The sequence below is a fragment of the Aythya fuligula genome, chromosome 5 (assembly GCF_009819795.1).
Source record: "Aythya fuligula isolate bAytFul2 chromosome 5, bAytFul2.pri, whole genome shotgun sequence".
NCBI lineage: Eukaryota > Metazoa > Chordata > Aves > Anseriformes > Anatidae > Aythya > Aythya fuligula.
Genome location: NC_045563.1, coordinates 32,045,954 through 32,062,315, shown reverse-complemented (window position 1 = coordinate 32,062,315; position 16,362 = coordinate 32,045,954). Strand labels below are relative to the sequence as shown.

The 16,362-nt window shown below is 42.6% G+C and overlaps 1 protein-coding gene across 2 annotated transcripts in view; it reads right to left on the bottom strand.

Annotated features, from left to right (window-relative positions):
- The window catches only part of AMBRA1 (autophagy and beclin 1 regulator 1), a 127,877-nt gene that overhangs the window by 26,084 nt on the left and 85,431 nt on the right, over positions 1-16,362 (bottom strand). For both annotated transcript variants that reach the window (XM_032188898.1, XM_032188899.1), the window contains exon 15: positions 1,857-1,996. In XM_032188898.1, the coding sequence (XP_032044789.1) occupies positions 1,857-1,996 (140 nt within the window). The remainder of the gene's footprint in view (positions 1-1,856; positions 1,997-16,362) is intronic.

Genomic DNA, 16,362 nt, shown 5'->3' with positions numbered 1-16,362 from the left:
ACCAGTTATTTCAATCCACCAATAGATCTGTAACCTCTGTATTCATCCTATTTCATGTTCATACCCCAGAAGTTCATTTTTGTTGACAACGACTGTTGCTAAGATAGAAATAAGGAGACGGAAAAATGCCCTAAGCAAATTAGTTAGCTAAGAAAGATTTCACAGAGATGCTGCAGAAGGACTGAGAGTGCTTCCATAACATATGAAGGGATTCCTGGCATATCCTTAATTAGGGAAGTGCCAATAAGAACATGGCACTTAGCTTGGGGATACTATAAGCGCCAGAATGGATACTTAACATGGGACGTGGCAAGCCTAGACAGGCAGCTTGACTCTACAAACCAAGCTTGACTGTAGTCAAGCTTGACTGTTGTCAAGTATTATTTGACTGTAGTCAGTCAAGCTTGACTCTACAGAGGACATTCAAATGCCTTTTCATTTCCTTCCCCTTCATTTCCCCAAATTCTTGTCCAAGTTCATCTCATGAGCAATAATCAATAGACTAGATCTTATCACTTCTCTATACTGAGAGCAACTTAGAACAACCAGTGTTTGAGAAGAAAGCCATTTTTCCTTAACAATTCTTCTGCTTAGAAAGTACAGCAACTATTCTTGAAGAAAGCCACTTATCCTGGAAGAGAGTGATTATAGCTTATTCCATAATAATATCTTGTAGAACTTCATGTATAAATAAGCCCTTGATGAAAGATTCTGTTCAAGTGAATAAGAGGGCTGTTTGAAGAGCACTGGCATTCTGTAGTACTGAAATTGGTCCAATATGAATTCTAACTGCAAATTTCACCAGAAGGCTGTACTGAGTTAGTCACTATTGCAATTGTACATATTTATTCTGATTTAGGTAGTGGTTCTACACTGACCATATGACTCTTCACAAGCACCACATGCCTAATCGCATGCACAACAGATGGAGTCCACACACATTTGGTAAGATCACCAGCAGTGCTGCAAGTTTCTAGATACTGGCTTCTAAGTTACCAAAAACTTCAACACGCAAAGCATAACCTAAATGAGTGCTGAGGTAGCTTAGTACCAGGAAATAACTGAAGTGTTCCTGCAGCATAAGAAAAACACTGCTCCAAAAGAACTAGTTGCACAACACAATGGAGAAAAAGGTCTCAGCAATGTATGGTGTAGAGAGCCCCAGCAACACTGAAAACAATATTCATTTCACCGCTCAGACTCTGTCATCCTGTGTCACACAACACCTAAGTTAGCTTGTGCTTAATGGCAAGCTTACAAAGGCAAAGTTACATACCTCATGGTGCTGTATAAATAAAAAAGAGCTGAAGTCTACACATCAAACCATTGTGCTTACAAGCGAGGACCAAACCAATTCACTGGCTGGCTCACAATCATGACAAAAGCCTTTGCAGTTCATAGAATTTCATGCTTGAGCACTGCAGTAAGTATCTGGTAAGTCCAGGTCAGCAGCTTTCAACCTGTGGCTGCTGGAAACCAAGCATATCTCTAACAGCTCAAATTTGCTGTTCTCAGTGGGAAGTTTTAGAGCACCATAATGCGAAGAGACAAATACATTACACTAGGCATGGAACAAAGGATCTAGAAAGCCAAGACAGACATAGGAAATAAAAAGAGCAAATGAGATGTACCTCGTATGTCCTTTTAAGTTTATAATCAGCAAAACTAACACTAATTGCTTGAGACTGGGCAAACACTTTGGTAGCCCAAAAGGAGTATCAAGGTTACTTTTTATTTTGGGTGGAGGGTATCCTTCAAGCATAACGCCCCAAAGCACTAAAAAGCTACCTTATTCCCACTGCTCTAAAAAGAGAACGACAAAAGCAGTTATAACTCGACGTAAAGCAATCACTTACTCTGGTCGGCAAATCACCAGGTCCCCTTTATTGGTGCCATATGCCAATCCCAGGCCTGGTTCAGGCAGCCAGCGAGCAGAGTTTATGCTGACGTGTCTTCTCTGGTCAGCAGGCATTGGATACAGAACGTTGAAAACTCTCTGAAACAAAGACAGAAAGTTACTTGACAAGACAAAACAAGGCAGGGGAGCCAAGGAGGCTCAAATTAACATTCAGTCTCCCTGCAGCAACACAGCTGGCCAAGAAGACATGGATGTTACAAGAAACTCCTAATCCAGCAGCAGGAGTAAGCATCTGCTTGAGAGAGCCACACACGTGCCCACAAGTGTTTAGTAGACAGCCAGGGACATCGCTGCAGAACATGAACAATTCTGCCACCAGGAGAGTCTTCATGTCACTCAGCAGGCTGCAGAGCTTCAGTGATGGTGACAAGTGGCATGGCAGGACAACCGGGACCCTTCAGGCTTCACCTCTCATCTTAACTGAGGTGGAACAGCAAACTGGCAAGTGCATGGGCTTTCAGCATCAACAGTTTATTTTTTCTATTAAGAAAACCATACTGTACACGAAAATAATACACAGCTCTTTTCTTTTTAAAACATTTAAACAGCTTCCTGAAAATATTTCAGTTTGACCAACACCCACATCAACAGTGCACAAACAAGGAAAATTAACGTCCAGGGATTATGGATACAGCACAAATTTGCAAGAAACAAATCCCTCACTCCAGCTTCCCTTCCATCTATTCTACCTGCAGTATGGTGAGAGCTCAAAAGCTGCTCAGATTGCAGGCAGCAATCACAGCTGCAAAACAGCACATCCTAAACGCTGCATTAGTACAGGAGAATGAAAACTGTGCACACGCAGGACCAATAGCAAGCTGTTTCTGGTATACACTCGCTTGGTTTCTGTAGTGCACAGGCTTGAAAGGCAAAAACAATGAAGTGGAACAGATTGTACCTATGCAGGCTACTCTCCTACTCCAAGAAGCTAATGTCTTCTGTACAGAACACTGCTCCCCTGCATCCTGCTAGTCAGTGAGCAGCACTGGTATATAGCATAGACTTGGAATCTACACTTTCAATGGGTTTAATCCCCGTTGAGACACATTTTCATTAGATTTTCTAGTGCGTGGGCAACCATTCATCCATCCCGAAACCTCTCTTCCAGACTACCTAGAAAATGGGGACGGTGCAGGACCAGTGATCAGGGAAGGGAATGAGAATGCAGGGGAAAAAGATGATAAAGGTAGACAGGAATGCTGATCAGCCACTACTGTGCTGCTGAGGTAGCTTGAACTAATAATTAGTGGGAGACTTATCAGCTGGCATTATGACCCAGGACTCAAGACAACAGCTTATATGCCTGTTTTTCTCTACAGCTCTTCCCCTCCACCTCACTTCTCAGCTGTTTTACAGCTTGAGAAGTCTGAAGCATGAAAACTATGTGCCCTCCAGTAGCATAACACCCAGAACCTTCATCTTGACCATCACGATGCCAAAAAAGCAAGTCAGAGCAAAGCAACGTAACTACATTATGTCCTGCCATCAGTAACACATTTAACCTCTTCTCCGAGGAGGCCGCATTAAAGGAGAAAATGTCCTTTAGGATTTCTCTGCGTGACAGAAGCTGGGCACTCTTTGCCCCAGATATCACTCAGCAGTCAGTGGTATTCAGAGAAGCTGTGTGTTTGAAGGAACTTGTTCTTTGGGGTTTACGTTGCTCTTACCCACTGCTGTCATGTCTGCCTCGTTCTCCCCTCTTGCTTTTGGTGGAAAAGGGGAAGAAAAAAAAAATCACCATCAGGCATATGTTGGTAACACCTGTTACCATGGAGATCATGGTGCACTCAGATGGGGAGGCAGGGAGGAGAAGGGGAGTGGTCCTCCAGAGCTGGAGCATACATTCAGAAATTTGTCTTTCCAGGTCTCTCCAGAACTGCAAGAGTATTCCATCATATAAGGACATGATTCTTCAGCAAGTCAGAAGAACAGTTTTTCTCCTGAGAACACCTCTGTAAGGCATGACAGCTGGGGAAGCTGCCTTCTGGAGCCCACCCTAAGTTCTCCTCCCCTGGCAGGCCAGTTGGTCCAGCCGCTGGCCACGGCAGGGCAGGGACTTGCCAGCTCCAGCTCAACACCAGGGTGCTTCACAGCGAGTGGCACCCCATGGAGAGTGCTGCCAAGGACACGGGGCTGGTCCTGACAACCTGCAAAAGTGTTGGCTGAGGGCAGAATCTCAAAGACAAGATGGCTCAGACATTCTCCGTACGATGCTTCATCACTCCACTTCTCCGCACACTTCTAAACAGCTTGTCACGCCGAAGAGCTCCCCTCCCCTGCTGCTTCCCACTCCCACGCTAATGGGACAACTCCATGCAGTGTTAAGGGTGATGACATCCGTGCGTGTGGTAATTAGTACAGAAAAAGAGAGAGCAGCTGTACTGGCATAATCACCACTCGCAGCAGTAACCAGGACCCAGCTAATCAATCTGATGCAGTCATACAGATTGGCTGTTGCAATTGCATCCATTAGCAAGACCCCCTACTCTACCCACAGGGAGGGAAAAATAAATAAATAAATAAATAAATAAAGTTCCTTCAACATCAGCAGGTCCTTCTTGTCAAAGATCAGAAGCCTTCCAGGAAACATTCTCCACAGATCACAGCCAATTTGTCTTGGCTTTTTTTTTTTTTTTTTTTTGCTTCCATCGCTAAATCTTGTAGTTACTGAGATATTTCAGCCAAAGCAGTCAGCCTGAAATAAACGGGAGTGGCTGCACCTCTTTGCCAGTGGGATTGTCCATGCTTTTTAGTTCTGAACTTCTAGGAACATTCAAGTTATTACAGGAATCCCACACTAACACTATTCCCCAGTTTCTACATCAAGAGACTGCTGCCAGCCCTCAAACACTCATAAAACTGGCAACACAAAGGCATAAAGCTGACAATTCTCCAGTTCTTGTTCTTTAGAGCTGGTCCACAAACCAGTTGCAAACCATATGCAAAAACAATGCTGATGTGCAAGGGCTCAAGAACCTGTTTAGAATCACTGTTGTAAACATCCACTGATCTTTAAGGCACCCACCACAGCAAACCACAGCCTCCAGAGCAGTTATATTTAAGAGGGTGGCATTTTCATTTTGGACAGACATCATGCTGCATCACACTATCAGCATTATCAGCCCATAATCAGCAGCAGCAGCCACAGCAAGCTTCCAGGCAATTCACCATGGCCAATGGCAAACTCACCCTCTGTAGTGCTGCACTGCTAATTCAATATTACAGAGCCACACCATTAGAAGTGGCCACTCAGCATTTTATTAAGTTGGCAGCTGCATTTCATTTGTTTCCAGATGATGTTCTGAAACAGGGCTTTGAATGATATGTTTCTCTAACAATAAACACTGGGAAGTCTGAGGATTGGGAGCTTCACGAGTTGCCCCACAGGGCATTTCAGAGCATCAGTGTGGAAGCTTGAGCCCAAACAGGCAACATCAGTTTGGCAAGCTACTGTCTTCTTGGCAATGACAAACATATCAGTCATTTCAGTGGGCAAGAAAGCTCCTGCCCCTTCCCTTTCAAAGCTACATAACTCAGTCTAATTCGCAGAACTATTGCTTGAGCTTTGCTTACATTTGTAGAAAATGCCGTCTCCAGTGACTTCCCCATACCTCACAGGAGATCCAAAAGGGACTCCTTTCCCATCTGAGTGCAGGGGATGCTGGCAAGGTGAGAAGCCTTGCTCTAGAAATACCCAAACTCTCTAGGTAGCTAGGCTTCCACACAGAAGGCAATGCTAACACAAAGGGAGAGCAATGCTCATTAAAGAAACAGCTGGTTGCTTTCATTTTACATCCCCGTAACCATGAAGTGTGAGGAAAGATTTGGTCGAGTTGTTTATGTCTGCGTGCCTGTTTTCAAAGACTGCACTAGAAGCAGCTGCTTACCTCTTCGGTGCGTCTCTTCCACCCTCCCTGAACAGGAGTGGGCATACGCATTACCTATAAAACTCCCTGAAGCTGATTTCATCACTTCACAGCCACTTCTACAGCTAATCTAGGAGCAACATGCAATTCAGCAGGGGAGGAAGACGGCTTAGAGAAAGAAGGGCTGTAAGGCAAGAGGAAAAACAAGAAAACAGGCCCTTCAAAGCGTTCAGCACGCGTGCTGTGTGGAGTGCAAAGGCCACCTTAAGTCCACTGCTGCTGCTCCCCCTCCAACTTGTCAGTGCTGGCACATCAGCCCTGCAGCACCTGTCACAGCCCCTGCTTAGGTATTAAACTAAATATTTACTTGTGGCAGGGAGCCAGGAGAGGCTGCATGACAACCAGCAGCCTCAAGGAATCTTTCCCAGTGATCTCTTCCTCACCATCAAGGAGCTGACTTGCAGGGGAAGAAGGGGGCCCTGGGCACAACGTACACGCATGGAGCTAGACAGTTAATTTGTACCTGCCCTGAAGGAGTAAGAAAACTTCTTGCTGTAAGTTTCTGCTGCACAAAGCCCTAGTTACTGACCTAGTGCTTCCCTAGTCCCCCTCACACTCCATCTTGGGGAAGTTGCTGCTCTTTAATAACACTCCTCAAATTCCACCTGCCCACCCCATTTACGGGGTCTGCCAACGTTAAAAAGCTGGAGGGGGCACTCGCCAGGATGCTGCCAGTCGAAGCAGCAGCAGGCTGCCCCAAACCTGTGCTGCTCCTGCCTTGCCAGTGGTGCTGCACCGCACCTGCAGACCACATCGCGTGCACAGCCATTTCTTTGCTCGAGGCTTTCCTCCTGCTCTAAGGAGAGCAACCGAAAGCAGGGGAGGGCTGACTACCACCACTTCAACAGAGTGGGACCTTTCTGCTCCTCCTCGTTGGCACTCAAGGAGGAAAAAACATGTTTTGAAGCCGGAGGAAAGAGAAAGTTGGCACAAGCGTGGAGGGAAACTCAGCAGGAACTCTTGCGTTTTTATCTTTTTAAATTCAATAGAGACATTTCTGCTCTCAACTAGATGCATCTCCTTTCAAGATGCCAATAAATTTCAAGCCATTACCTTTGCTTAGCCCAGGCAGTAAATTGGGCTGTTAGATCAGCCTTGATAAAGAGTGTGTGGGGAGGGGGTGCAGCTGTTCTCCTGTTTACATGGGGAAACCTCCTCATCCGTGAAGCTCCATCCTGACAGGTAAAGGGTGAGGAAAGGCTGGAGCTGACGAGGTGGGTTTATCAGGCACCAGGCTAAAATTTAATTATTAATTTCCAACTGAATCAATGCTGTCACCAGAGGCTAACTGTGAAAACATGCAGGAAGAGAAACATCTAGCGTGCTAACCCCAACAGAGCACAAGAAACATTTAAGCGGAACTGGGCAGGGAGGTGCAAGTGAGAAAAGATTGCTAGGAACTAAGGTACAGAGCACAAAGATGGCAAGAGCATCGACTGCATCGATCCGAGTGTCAAACTGCAAACATCCTGCAAGGGGCTGACTCTTCCCTGAGAATAAAGTGGGCACAAAGCTGCTGAACAGGTCAAAAGGGCAAGCAGATTCTACCTACAGAACCACAAGGAAGAATTAAAGCCTTCCCCCTACCCCCAAATTGAGGCTGAATGTGCAAGCATGAAGACCTGGGCCCCTGACCACCTCACGCTTCTCTGTCCTTGTGCTCTTGCATCCTTCCTCATCTGTACAAGTGTCATACCCTGCTTCCCAGACAGCAGTCTCTCTTTCTGGGGGACTAGCAAAATCCAAAGCTTCACAGCCACCCTGACCTGGGCTGCAAAGAAAAAAGGTTCAGAAAAGAATGGTTACCAGCAGCAGCTTTAGATCTGCACGGGCACAAGATACAAGTGTTGACAGCACAGCTACAGCTATACACACACAGCACAGATCAGCAAAGCACTTTTCATATGGATTCAGGTTATATCACCAAAGCAATCTCAGACAGCACAGCTTGTCAGTGTAACTGCAGCTATGCTCGAGCCGTTAGCCTGCACAGATACCTCACTTGATAATACACTTTAACAAATAAGCTACACGAACCATGTAATACAGAGGCAGCCTTGAAAGCATGGTCAATTCACAACACTGCGTTAAGTTCACTGAAAGTACACCAGAAAGCAAAGCCTACATTCAGTTTGAAACTAGTCAATGAGCACTCAAACAGTAGTAGCAGCAATTGGTAGAAAACTGCAAACTGCACTTGTGCTTTGCCAAGCAGCAGACAAGATGCAGTGACAGGATGAAGGTAGGAGCACAACAAAATCAACAGTACAACTAGGGCTGTACATGTTTTGCACTTCCCCATCTGCCCTTCATCTTCAGCTCCACAAACTGATCTTGAAGTTTCAACTCATCTTTTTTTAACTGCAAGCACCATACTGAGACAGAACACCTAAAGCAATTCAGGATTTTTTTATTTTTTGCCTTATTCACCCCAAAAGTGTGTTGCCACTGAAAAATCTCACCTGGTATGCTTTGATGTCAATGTGTTAACTAGTTCACTTCTGACACTAGCACACCAGGTAAGAAGCTGCTGTAAGGAATCCACCACTCTTTGGAAAGCACTGCATGTCCTCTGCTTCGCTGCCAGGAAGCCACCTGCACCACTGACTTCTCTAATGCTGCCAATTACTTTAAACAACTCGGGCTTTTTAAGGTCCAGAAGTATAATAAGAAACAGACACCCTAACCTGACCTCCTTAATAAATAACATTATCCCCTTTTTGCTTAGATTACCATTCTTTACTCCACCTTCTATTTATGAATTTCACGAAAGCTGCTGAAAAGCAGGCTTACGCTGTGCACTGCCATCAAACCCAGAGACCTCTGCAGCAGAATTCAGATCCAGCTTGTCTAAAGCAGAGGACCTTGAATGCAAAGCAAAATAAATACTCCATGGAAAAAAATGACTGATGGTTCATTACATTCATTCGTAAGACAATATACATTCATTTATGTTTTGCAATGAGGCAAATCTCCCTTCTGTTTGGAAGGAGCCTCCTTTCTGTGGCTTTTTCTCTGCATCTACAGATAGGTATGCATTTCCCATGAGCAGACAGGAAAAGAAAAATTGCTTTTTTGCTCCTAGTCTCTTCTTATTAAACAGGTTGGTCCATGCTGTGCTCATCCCCTCCCCCCAGAGTTAATTCCTGCCAACAACAGACACGTCTTTCCATTAGATCTTCTCCGTTAAAATGGAAGAAGCAAAAATAATGCACTTATCTTCTTGGATTTGTCAGTCTTATCCTCAAATGGATCTTATCATCCAATGCACAGCACAAATAAAATTTCTTTCAACTCCATTTATCTTCTCCAGATGCAATAGGATCATACATGAAATTCTTCTTCATTCTTTACTGATGCAACAAACCTCTTTCTGCCTTTTTCTGCATCTGTTGCCAGTGTGGAAAATCCTAGCTTTGCTTTCTGAGCTACAGTGAATTAACTGAGAACTAATCCTTTATTTTCAGTAACAATTGAAAACCTTAACTGAGGAGGCTCGATCTATTTCCTAAAACGAGTCAGCATCAGAGGTGCCTGTGGATGGACCAAGGAACTTTGCAGACAGATAAAGCATTTGTTGGTTCTCCCTGACCAGTCTTGGTCATGTTACTTCTTGCTGATCTTTCAGATCAGGTGAGGTCTCATTAGAGCACACCTAGCCCTTCCTTTCTTCAGGCTAGCTATTAGCATTAGCACCTGGTACTTTATCTCACAAGCCTGCCATCCAACTACTACATGGAAAGCAGCTTTAAAATAACGAAACATTAACAAGAGCTAGGTCATATAAAGCAGCTCATCATTTTAGGTAACAAAGCTCTCACCATGAAAATAACACTCTTGCAATGAAACAGCTCATTTATTTGCTACCAGTCTCCCAAAGGCTGCGAAACCAGGGTAATACCTCCAAAAAGCCCTTTAGGGGACTGGTCTGAGCCTGGATCTGAAATCGAGGGCTGAGTAAGCAAGAAATTGCCAAACAAAACAATTGTCCTTTCAATTGCGCGTGTGTGGTTGGAACAGATGAAAGGACAGGAAGAGGAATGCCGAAGGGGGCGTTAGCGTGACAGAAGATAGATACATATATATTCAGGGCAGATGCAAAAGTCAACTGAACTGTGCAAACAGGACTGCGCCCCCAGCTACTGCTGTCTCCTGCAAAAATCACTGACAGCTGTCAATGCTGGAACAATCTAATAAAAATATGGTCAATTCTACGGCAAAAGGAATGACAAGCCCCTTTATTTTTGCCCTTAACTCAGGCTGCAAACCGAAAGCGCTACCTCTGAATTCCCCATTAAATGTCGCACAGAGACCGTAACAGCAAAATCTGCAATATGTTAAAGATCTAATGACAAGAGCAGAGGATTTTTGTGCAGCTGCCATTCCACCCTGCTCTCTGTCTGCTGAGCCTGCACAGAGCAGCATGCAAGATCAAGTGTCAACAATATGTTGATGACAGAGCTATATGCACCTTCATCTGGGTGATAAGAGGCTGTCATCCAGCTGCCTACACGTCTGGAAGGAATAACTACTGGAGAAAAGAGCTTAAATATAATTCAAGAAAGACAGTAGGAAGAAGCACTGAAAAAAACCTTCATGAAATTGCATACCTCTTTCCCAGCCTATGTTGACTTTAGCACAAATCTGGTAGCAATTTACCAAGGCTCCCTTTTCCCAAGCTGACTTTGGCAAGAGGGCTGTACCTAAATAATTTCAGATGTGGAACCATCTTTGCCATAATTATTTCTATCTAGTTAAAACTATTTTCCCAACAACACAAAACAAAACCTTTAAACAAAAGGTCTTGGCTATCATCATCAGATGCCATGAAGTAAATGCATCCTGAAGAAGTGTCATTTTCCTTTTCTTCACACAAATTTGCTAAAAACAATGCTGATCGCTTATTTAATCATTGTATAAGACACTAACACAGTATTTTCTGAAGGTAACCTAATGAGTTAAATTCCTACAGTTCCTTTACGTTCTGCCTCAGCAGCCTTTGTGCAGACAAGGGTGAACCAGTCAAGACAGCAATTTTATTAACTCTTCAAACGTACCATTCCTGCATCTATACTCCAGCATGCACATCTGTGCAATTCTTCATGCCATCTGCAACACGAAGGTAGCGCTGCACTTTCTGATGATGCTGAATACAGTTCTTATTTACAGCACCCTACATAGGCAGTGCTTCCTAACATGGGTTTTGGATGTGTTGTTTTGTTAAAGATGCTTGCTAGAATCTGCTGATACACAGACCATAGAAAACTACTTGGCTTCAAGCAGACTATCATGCTCCTCTCTGTATAAAAAGGAGAGATTTCTCAAATCAGTAAGAAGAGGGTTCTGCCTCCGTGCCCTCTTGCTAGTACCAACAAGTACAGTCAAACAGTCCGTGACCATTTGGAATTTCAGTTGTCAAAGAAGCATCTACGTGGCTGAACATCTGTTGACAGCAAAAAATATATTAGGGCAGGAATTGGATGTACCAAACTCAGTTCTATTTAGAATTGTCAAAAGTTCCCTCTCTTCACCTGAAGATACAAAATCTCTCAAACAGAGACACAAGAGACTGCACCAGTAAGAATGCTTTTTCCGTAACACAGTAAGAGGTTGCTACTCTTTCTTGCAAATTGTTCGTGTTTTCAGAAGTGTGTTAGTTCATAAGAACTTTTCCAATGGAGATAACTTGTTACAGTAGGCAATCTCCATATATTCTCATCAGTTTTCTTTTCACATTGTAGTTTTGTCAGAACCCTCAATAACTTGTGCCCCTGTGAAGCAAATGAGCACAGCCATTTGCTTTCAGGCCTCAAGCCCCTTCACGTACAGCTGCAGGAGCATTCATAACTCACCTACAAGTCAATGAGGTGTGGCAGTGCCACCACCTTTGCTGCCCATACTGAATGCATTCTGTTGACACTTGCACAAAGCTCAGAGCACTCAGTAAAACTGTGCATCTTCTCAAATGCTCTGCGTGTTGTCCCAGTTAAGAGTTAAATCCACCGAAAGAAAGCTTGGCTCCGTGCTGACACGCGCTGTGCCTTTCTGCTTCAGGCCTTTCTTCCTGCACTACTTGGAATTCTCCTGTTTACAATGGAAGTGCACACATATCCCGTTCCGTCCAGGCTACTGACCAACCATTTCAACAGGATGTTTCCCAAATGCCAGTAGTCTCGTCAAGAGTTAAATATGCGTCTCCACAGCCCGTATTCCTTCTAGATTCAAATCACAAAGCAGTATCTGAGACAGGACTTGGTTAAGTCATCTTATCCCCACAGATTGCATGATTAGCTCTTCAGCTCTGTGTCAATCAAATTTTTCAAATCACCTACCTCACTTTGTTTTCTGTTTAAAAAAACCCTTGCCAAGTTATGTTTTAATTTGAATTAGAGTAATCACATTTTTTTGATTTCAGAGTTAGCTTCCTCTGGGTAAAACACAGAAAATATTGAACATAGCAAGGGCATCGGGATTTGTGAATGCCAGAAGCAGAGCTACCTGCTGGCCTTCTTTCTTGCTAACATCCATTGCTAACAGACCCAGAGCAATATGATCCTCACTCTAAGTTTCCATGGAATTTCAGCTCCAAATTCCTATCATCATATTATTCTATGTTCTTTAACATCCACATATTCCTGGAATCATTCGGAAATCAGAAGTCATTCCAGGCCCAAGCAGCTTGAAAGCAGATCCTTATTCAGAGACCATCTCCACTTAGAATTTCAAAACAGGCTGCAAAACCCTGCATGCATTCTCCAAACTTCCCACCTCTGAAATTCCACCGTCTCATGACAATTCCCAGTACCACTGCTACTTGTACCACCCCAAGCTAGAGATCTGCTAAAAGCAGTTCCTTCCTTATATTCTGCAGCTACAGAGAGATTTCAGAGATGTTAACTAGACTTGTCAAACAAACAAAAAAATCCAAGGCTTACGCTTACTACTCTCCTTAAAAGCTGATTCTACTAACAAGCTTTTAAAGTTTCAATCCAAAAAACAATCTTTTTCTTCAGCAAAGCTAGGTTTCTATTTGAAATGCTAAGCATAGCAAATCTTAAGGGACTGAGCAAAGAAAAAGGATGAATCTCTAGCTCATCACTCTACCATGTTTGCTGGCAGTCTAGTACTTTTATTCCACTTCTAAGCACAACTCGTAATAGTCAAATCATGTTTTCTGACCAATATACCCTAAATGTTACGAGCAAGATGTATACAGACAAAACATGCTTCTGTAACCAACATGTTCCTTAGTACAACCAAGAAGTGCTGCAGCTCTCAGAGAGGACATTTCTCTTCATCTCTGAAAATTACACCAGCAGCCAGTGGGTTTCTAGGCACAATTACACGTATTAGAGTTTCATATAATAAAGCTAAGTAATTGCATCTTCAAAACCTCTATTGCAGCAGGAAAAGAAAGAAAACTATCTGAGGAACAGAAACTGGCGTTACCCTGAATGCTCGTCAGGGGTGTGGAGAAAGGGTCTTCCCATTTTAATTGAAAGCAGAAGCTATCATTGTGTTTCACTCCTCAGCAGGCTGCCAAGCTTTTGCAATGACTTAGAGGCCACATTGCCAAGCCTTACTCTCCCAGTGCATTGACTGGAAATCAAACAGTGTCAGAAAGAAAGAGACAACCCTGAAACAACTTTTAAGAATTTTCATAGAATCTGATACAGATTTTTTCTTGAATTTCTCTCTTGGGAGTTTTGCAAGTTATGTAAAATTAAAATATCCACAATGCATTGCTAAAGAACACGGCTATGACTTATTTTTAATTAAGAAGTTGAGCAATAATTGCTTTGTATTACAAGCTGTTGGCACAGAGGCAACAAGGATGCATTCTGATTCTCTCTAACGTGCACATTAAATTACAGATTGAAGAATATTTTTCCACCAATGCTTTTTTTTCTTAAACCTTTCTCTACCGCATGCTGGCCAAGCTGCAAACTGGTTTTACACTCCACTGAATATGAACGCAGCAGCCCCTTTAAAGACAGAGTGGTAAGAGTATTGTAAAGTTTCCTACTTAAATTTTTATTTTGCAGGTTCTAAAAAGCATTACAAACTTATGGAGCAGTCCTATTGCAAAATTCAAGATAGAAAAAAGCATCAGTTCTTCTGGTGCCAGTAGCTGACTTACTAGTTTTTACAACTAGATGAAGGAATAACATCTACAAGATTAACAACTCTATGTTTTTCAAGCTTGGTCCTATAGACTGCAGAGACAACCAACACTACACCAGAATGCTGAAACAATATCTGATGTTATCCGACAGGAAGGCTCTTTAATCAAATTAATTCAGATTGGTCTAACTGTGACCCTGTCACATAGGCAGAAAGCTGAAAGTCCAAAGCAGTCAGAAATGAGACATTTTCAACATCTTTAATCGTGATGCAGGAAAGGGGAAAAACAGCAAATTAGTTAACAAATCCTGCTAGACTGGATAGATTTGAGAATGTGGGGGAAAGACTTTTGGAAGCTAAAAATACATGTGCAAGAAAGATGAAAAAAGCAACCTTTAGAATACATGCACTCCATCTGGAGAAAAAATAATCCAGAACTATAGCAGATGAGAAAGACAGGGGTGCAGTGATGTGGCACAAGTCTGAAAAATGAGAGAGAAATTGTACAAAGTTTTCAAGGCACCATAACAAAAAATGAAAAAACTGTAAGTAAAGCCCTATATAAATGAAAAAAAAAAAAAAAAAAAAACAAAAAAACAAAACAGCTTGAAAATATCCTGTGGGGTTCTGGTAAGACTATACTTATCACATTATGTACATTTAAACATACTCCAGACTGAGGAAAAAAAAATAGTTATTTTGGAGAGAATTCGCTTGAATAAAAATAAAGCTGGAAGATTGAATTACAAGAAAAGATTAAGGGAATACAAAGCATTACTTTATTAAACGGTGACTAAGAGCAAGGGTACAAGAGTTTGGAGAGTGTAACAGCATAGGGAAAGAAGATATGTTTGAAATGAAGATGATGAAATAAGTAGAAGACATTGCATCGGAAGATTCAGATGAAAGCTTACTGAATTAGCTAGTTACAAAAAAATGTCTCCAAAAGGAATGGCTAGAAGCACAGTGACTGCAGTTTAGAGCAAACACAAAGAATGGATGAGAGGAAAGAATCCTACCATAGCTCTTTACGGGAAGAGACAAGATTTTAGCTAATAGGGCTTCTCCATCTTAACTTACTATGATACATTAAGAAAACTGTAGGAAGGGACACTCCGTATCTGGCAGTGGAAACTATATATTTCACTAGGACCTGAAAATAACTGGGGAAAAAAACAAACAAAACCACCAACCAGTACCAGGGCATACTAGACTGTTAAAAGGATCCAACAGGATACTGAATCCATATAATCAGTGATCTTATCACATCCAGACAAATTTCACAAACCATACCTGTTAACTAAATTGTGCTGTTTTCACAATTACTCTTTAATCTTCCTGTTTCTTACCTTCAGAGACCCACACCAGCAGGGTAGCTCAGAACCAGGGCTAAAAACATGCTGACTTGGTTCACTAAAGAATCTTTATTATCGGTCTTACCTTGCCTCATAACATGGAGCAGGTGATGAAGCTAAACAAGAATTTTACATCAGCTGATAAAGTAGCTCGTGTAACAACATAGCTGAGATGACCCTCTATGAATCACGAGTACTTTGAAGAGCAACTACAATCTGAAGTTGAATCAGGCCATTGGAGCCAGACACTAGTCTCCCACCAGTGGTAGGCCATTAGTCAAATGCTTCAGTGCAACCCTGATATATTAGGAAAGCTCCGTCCTTTAAAAATTGGAGATACAAACAGAGTGGAAAAAAAGCCATTCATAGTGGAAACAATTCCACTACAATCAAGTTATCATCAAAAGTGAAAAGTTTTCATGTCCTGAAACAAAAGTCACCTGAATATATGGCATAAAATTTGTATCCAGGCCAAATTTCAGCTTCAGGAACCATCTAGTTCCACCTCCTCAACACTTCTTGTGCATTATTAACTGGACATGGCTTTTACCATCCTGAACCATCTCTAAACAGCTGTTGTGCTCTCCTAATGAGCGAAGCAAGCAATACATGTTCTCTTAAGTCTCTTTGCTAGTTTGAAAAAAGATGAAGGTTTTCCACACATAATGAATTAGTCAGGGTGGGTCATAGTTCAGTTCCCCCAAAGCAAAAGTACAGAAGAATAATTCCATTCCCAAAATAGGCCTACATATATGCAGAAAGCTCACTAATAATTAGCCAACAAAAGCCTATTTGGCAAAAGCATGCTAAGCCTCTCTTTCAGTCTGTAAGTCCAGGATGAAGCTTAGCTCCAACCCTTCTTGAAACCACTGGTGGCAACTTCCCTCAGTCAGCCCCTTTCAGGAATGTCAGGAAATAATCTAGAAACCTGAGCTGATATGCTCCATCAACAAAGCCAACCACAGTGCCACAAGATACATGCCAATTACCCCCCAAAAGTACAGAACATCTACTAAATACTCTGAGTGACATTTAGACT